Genomic DNA, 6,000 nt, shown 5'->3' with positions numbered 1-6,000 from the left:
TGTGTGTGTGTGTGTATATATATATATGTGTGTGTGTGTATATGTGTGTGTATGTATGTATGTGTGTATATATATATATATATATATAATGTATATGTATATATGTGTGATTTTTGCATCTACGGGTAGGGGGTGCACGCGAGTGTCAATCACCGGGTCCTGGCCGGAAATTACCGACAATCAGCGATGGGGAGGAAGACTTTTGTTTACAGTCTTCCTCCCTGTCAGCTCGGGATGGCTGTGCACAGCATCAGCCCATCTCATTAACCTCTTCCTGCCCAGTGCCATTACTACAGTGTCAGTGCTTTTTTTTTTTTTTTTTTTTAAATCAGCACTAATCACTGTATTGGTGTCACTGAGGATGTCAGTGACACCAAGTCAGTTTCCCCCCCCCCCCCCCTGTGTCAGAGTGCCCGCCATAGTCCCAGTAAAAGTTGCTGATCGGCACCATTATTAATAGAAATCCCAGCATGTATACCGCCATTTGTAAATGCTATAACTTTCACATAAACCAATTAATTTACACGTATTGGGATTTTTTACCAAAAGCACGGAGCGGAATACATTTTGGCCTAAATTTATGACGAAATTAGATTTAAAAAAAAAAATGTTTACTGGGTGTGATTTATAGCGAAAAGTCCAAAATATTGTTTTCTTTCTCAAAATTGTCGGTCTGTTTTTCCTTATAGCTCCAAAAAAGCGTAGAGGTGATCAAATACCACCAAAAGAAAGCTCTATTTGTGGGAAAAAAGATTGTAAACTTAATTTGGGTGCAGCGTTGCATGACTGCGCAATTGTCAGTTAAAATAACGCATCGCTGTAACACAAAAACGGCCTGGTCAGGAAGGGGGGGGGGGGGGGGGGACATCCTCTGGAGGGCGAGGGGTTAAAGGACACAGAACAACACAAAGTTATTTTTTTTTAAATAACAAACCTAAGAAACCTGTTACACTTACCTCTGTTCTATGGTTTTGCACAGAGCGGCCCCTATGCTCCTCTTCTGTGGTCCCCCACTGGCAGTCCTTGGCCCCTCTCTACTCTCATGTGCCACCATAGGAGGCCGATACCTATGGTGGCACATATGCGGGCTCAATCCCGAGTCAGACACACAGTGTGGCTCAGCCCTGCTCCCTCATCACTGGATTGATTGACAGCAGCAGGAACCACTGGCTCCTACTTCTCTCACTTAGTCGAGTGAGAAGGGAGAGAGAGAGCAGTGCCGCTGCTCTTGGGCACAGTGCTGGATCGAGATTGGACTCGGGTAAGTATTTGGTGGGGGAGAGCTGAAAATTTAAATGTTTTTTTTTACCTTAAAGTGTAACAGTGACATCAGTCTGTAGATGCAGCAAAGTGTGCTGGTTATACTCACTGTGGAACCTAAGGGGTTAATCCTCTGCATTGTGTAAAAAGGCTGTTTGATCCTCCCCTTCTACTGTCCCCAATCCATCTGTTGATAGAACAGAGCCTTGGGGGCAAGCTGCACATGCTCAGTTTGGTGTGTATTGCTAGAGAGGTTTTTTTTTTTTTCTCTTCTTGGGAGAGTGCATATGATCAGCACGGGGCCAATCAATAGAGCGGGTATAGTGAATGCGGGGTCCGGGGAGAGCGGATATAGTGAATGCGGGGTCCGGGGAGAGCGGATACAGTGAATGCGGGGTCCGGGGAGAGCGGATATAGTGAATGCGGGGTCCGGGGAGAGCGGGTATAGTGAATGCTGGGTCCGGGGAGAGCGGATATAGTGAATGCGGGGTCCGGGGAGAGCGGGTATAGTGAATGCGGGGTCCGGGGAGAGTGGATATAGTGAATGCGGGGTCCGGGGAGAGCGGATATAGTGAATGCGGGGTCCGGGGAGAGCGGATATAGTGAATGCGAGGTCCGGGGAGAGCGGATACAGGGAATGCGGGGTCCGGGGAGAGCGGATATAGTGAATGCGGGGTCCGGGGAGAGCGGATATAGTGAATGCGGGGTCCGGGGAGAGCGGATATAGTGAATGCGGGGTCCGGGGAGAGCGGATATAGTGAATGCGGGGTCCGGGGAGAGCGGATATAGTGAATGCGGGGTCCGGGGAGAGCGGATATAGTGAATGCGGGGTCCGGGGAGAGCGGATATAGTGAATGCGGGGTCCGGGGAGAGCGGATATAGTGAATGCGGGGTCCGGGGAGAGCGGATATAGTGAATGCAGGGTGCGGGGAGAGGGGATATAGTGAATGCGAGGTCCGGGGAGAGCGGATATAGTGAATGCAGGGTGCGGGGAGAGGGGATATAGTGAATGCGGGGTCCGGGGAGAGCGGATATAGTGAATGCGGGGTCCGGGGAGAGCGGATACAGTGAATACGGGGTCCGGGGAGAGAGGATATAGGGAATGCGGGGTCCGGGGAGAGCGGGTATAGTGAATGCTGGGTCCGGGGAGAGCGGATATAGTGAATGCGGGGTCCGGGGAGAGTGGATATAGTGAATGCGGGGTCCGGGGAGAGCGGATATAGTGAATGCGGGGTCCGGGGAGAGTGGATATAGTGAATGCGAGGTCTGGGGAGAGCGGATACAGGGAATGCGGGGTCCGGGGAGAGCGGATATAGTGAATGCGGGGTCCGGGGAGAGCGGATATAGTGAATGCGGGGTCCGGGGAGAGCGGATATAGTGAATGCGGGGTCCGGGGAGAGCGGATATAGTGAATGCGGGGTGCGGGGAGAGGGGATATAGTGAATGCGAGGTCCGGGGAGAGCGGATATAGTGAATGCGGGGTCCGGGGAGAGCGGATATAGTGAATGCGGGGTCCGGGGAGAGCGGATATAGTGAATGCGGGGTCCGGGGAGAGCGGATGTAGTGAGTGCGGGGTCCGGGGAGAGCGGATATAGTGAATGCGGGGTCCGGGGAGAGCGGATATAGGGAATGCGGGGTCCGGGGAGAGCGGATATAGTGAATGCGGGGTCCGGGGAGAGCGGGTATAGTGAATGCTGGGTCCGGGGAGAGCGGATATAGTGAATGCGGGGTCCGGGGAGAGCGGATATAGTGAATGCGGGGTCCGGGGAGAGCGGGTATAGTGAATGCGGGGTCCGGGGAGAGCGGGTATAGTGAATGCTGGGTCCGGGGAGAGCGGATATAGTGAATGCGGGGTCCGGGGAGAGCGGATATAGTGAATGCGGGGTCCGGGGAGAGAGGATATAGGGAATGCGGGGTCCGGGGAGAGCGGATATAGTGAATGCGGGGTCCGGGGAGAGCGGATATAGTGAATGCGGGGTCCGGGGAGAGCGGATATAGTGAATGCGGGGTCCGGGGAGAGCGGATACAGTGAATGCGGGGTCCGGGGAGAGCGGGTATAGTGAATGCGGGGTCCGGGGAGAGCGGGTATAGTGAATGCGGGGTCCGGGGAGAGCGGATAAAGTGAATACGGGGTCCGGGGAGAGCCGATATAGTGAATGCGGGGTCCGGGGAGAGCGGATATAGTGAATGCGGGGTCCGGGGAGAGCGGATATAGTGAATGCGGGGTCCGGGGAGAGCGTGTATAGTGAATGCGGGGTCCGGGGAGAGCGGATACAGTGAATGCGGGGTCCGGGGAGAGCGGGTACAGTGAATGCGGGGTCCGGGGAGAGCGGGTATAGTGAATGCGGGGTCCGGGGAGAGCGGATAAAGTGAATACGGGGTCCGGGGAGAGCCGATATAGTGAATACGGGGTCCGGGGAGAGCCGATATAGTGAATGCGGGATCCGGGGAGAGCGGGCTCAAACAGTCCCGTGTGATTCTTCTCACTAACTTTACTCTTTGTTGTTTCTTAGATGAAAGGAAGAAAAGACAAGACTTAATTCGGGTCTTTCGGTATTTCATTCTGGCGCTGACGCTGATTATATTGATCAAGCTCCTGTTTGTTGTAAACTATATAGAAGTCTCCTGGAACGACTTTATAAATGAAATGTTAGCCAAGGGTGAGGTGGCTCGGGTGGAAGTTGACCTGGAGATGGACTTTGTGTATATACATCTACATCCCGATTCAGTGTTGTTGGGCCAAGCGGTGAGTCCTTCATTTTTTATTTTTGTTTTTTTTTCTCTCTTTTAACCACTTCCCGTCCGGCCATTGTATATAAACGGCCAGATGGTGGCAGTGCAGGGGCGGGTGGACGTTTATAAGTGGCCTCCCCGCCCCCTGCTTATGCGCACTCCCTGGGAGCACGCAGCACCGCGATCTGATGCCCGCTGTGTCCTTGGGACACAGTGGAAACCCAATCGTCGTACGGGACCTCTGTGCGGTGTCCCGATCATGTGATCCTTATTGGCCAATCAGTGATTACATGCAGAGTAGTAAGCAAGATGTCACTTATTTATTATTATTTATTTCAGGTACTTGTATAGCGCCGTCTATTTACGCAGCGCTTTACATATATATATTGTACATTCACATCGGTCCCTAACCCTCAAGGGGCGTACAATCTAAGGTCCCTAACCCTCAAGGGGCGTACAATCTAAGGTCCCTAACCCTCAAGGGGCGTACAATCTAAGGTCCCTAACCCTCAAGGGGCGTACAATCTAAGGTCCCTAACCCTCAAGGGGCGTACAATCTAAGGTCCTTAACTCACATTCATACATACACATACTAGGGCCAATTTAGACAGGAGCCAATTAACCTACTAGCATGTCTTTGGAGTCTGACATCATTGCTTACTACGTGTGAAATTTGTAAATGATCACAGAGATCACATGGTACAGGGCTATTCACAACAGCCTTCTACCATGTGACAAGCTGTGACCAATCACAGCTCACACAGTATTTCTCAATGGCTGCAAGAATGCAGCCAGAGAGAAGGAAAAATGATTGCTTTTACAGCCTTTTATGGGTGTAAAAGCAATCCGTGTAAAAAAAAAAAATAAAATCTTTATCACTCCCCACAAGTAGTACAGTGTCACCATGGTGACACTGTACTGCTAGGGTGGCAGTATATCCGCTCTCCCCGGACCCCACATTCACTATATCCGCTCTCCCCGGACCCCGCATTCACTATATCCGCTCTCCCCGGACCCCGCATTCACTATATCCACTCTCCCCGGACCCCGTATTCACTATATCCGCTCTCCCCGGACCCCGCATTCACTATAGCCGCTCTCCCCGGACCCCGCATTCACTATAGCCGCTCTCCCCGGACCCCGCATTCACTATATCGGCTCTCCCCGGACCCCGCATTCACTATATCGGCTCTCCCCGGACCCCGCATTCACTATATCGGCTCTCCCCGGACCCCGCATTCACTATATCCGCTCTCTCCGGACCCCGCATTCCTTATACTTGCTCTCCCCGGACCCCGCATTCACTATATCCGCTCTCTCCGGACCCCGCATTCCTTATACTTGCTCTCCCCGGACCCCGCATTCACTATATCCGCTCTCCCCGGACCCCGCATTCACTATATCCGCTCTCCCCGGACCCCGCATTCACTATATCCGCTCTCCCCGGACCCCGCATTCACTATATCGGCTCTCCCCGGACCCCGCATTCACTATATCCGCTCTCCCCGGACCCCGCATTCACTATATCCGCTCTCTCCGGACCCCGCATTCCTTATACTTGCTCTCCCCGGACCCCGCATTCACTATATCTGCTCCCCCCGGACCCCGCATTCACTATATCCGCTCTCCCAGGACCCCGCATTCACTATATCCGCTCTCCCCGGACCCCGCATTCACTATATCCGCTCTCCCCGGACCCCGCATTCACTATATCCGCTCTCCCCGGACCCCGCATTCACTATATCCGCTCTCCCCGGACCCCGCATTCACTATATCCGCTCTCCCCGGACCCCGCATTCACTATATCCGCTCTCCCCGGACCCCGCATTCACTATATCAGCTCTCCCCGGACCCCGCATTCACTATATCCGCTCTTCCCGGACCCCGCATTCCCTATACCCGCATTCACAGTGCCTGGTGGGTAGGAAGGGGGTGACAGTGCTCGGTAGGCAGGAAGGGGGTGACAGTGCCCGGTAGGGAGGAAGGGAGGGGACAGTGCCCGATAGG

General features: G+C 53.4%; 1 protein-coding gene across 1 annotated transcript in view; it reads left to right on the top strand.

The window, feature by feature from the left end:
- Positions 1 to 3,773: 3,773 nt before the first annotated feature.
- SPG7 (SPG7 matrix AAA peptidase subunit, paraplegin) overlaps positions 3,774 to 6,000 on the top strand; it is a gene marked incomplete at its 5' end in the record, with an annotated part of 39,225 nt that continues 36,998 nt past the window's right edge. The window contains one exon of the mRNA XM_089667120.1: positions 3,774 to 4,006. Within this exon, the coding sequence (XP_089523246.1) occupies positions 3,774 to 4,006 (233 nt within the window). The remainder of the gene's footprint in view (positions 4,007 to 6,000) is intronic.

Source organism: Staurois parvus, unplaced genomic scaffold (genome assembly GCF_062004578.1).
Source record: "Staurois parvus isolate SC_StPar_1 unplaced genomic scaffold, SC_StPar_1.0 ptg003041l, whole genome shotgun sequence".
Taxonomy (NCBI): Eukaryota; Metazoa; Chordata; class Amphibia; order Anura; family Ranidae; genus Staurois; species Staurois parvus.
Note: the sequence above shows the minus strand (reverse complement) of the source record. Positions and strands in the feature narration are given on the sequence as shown.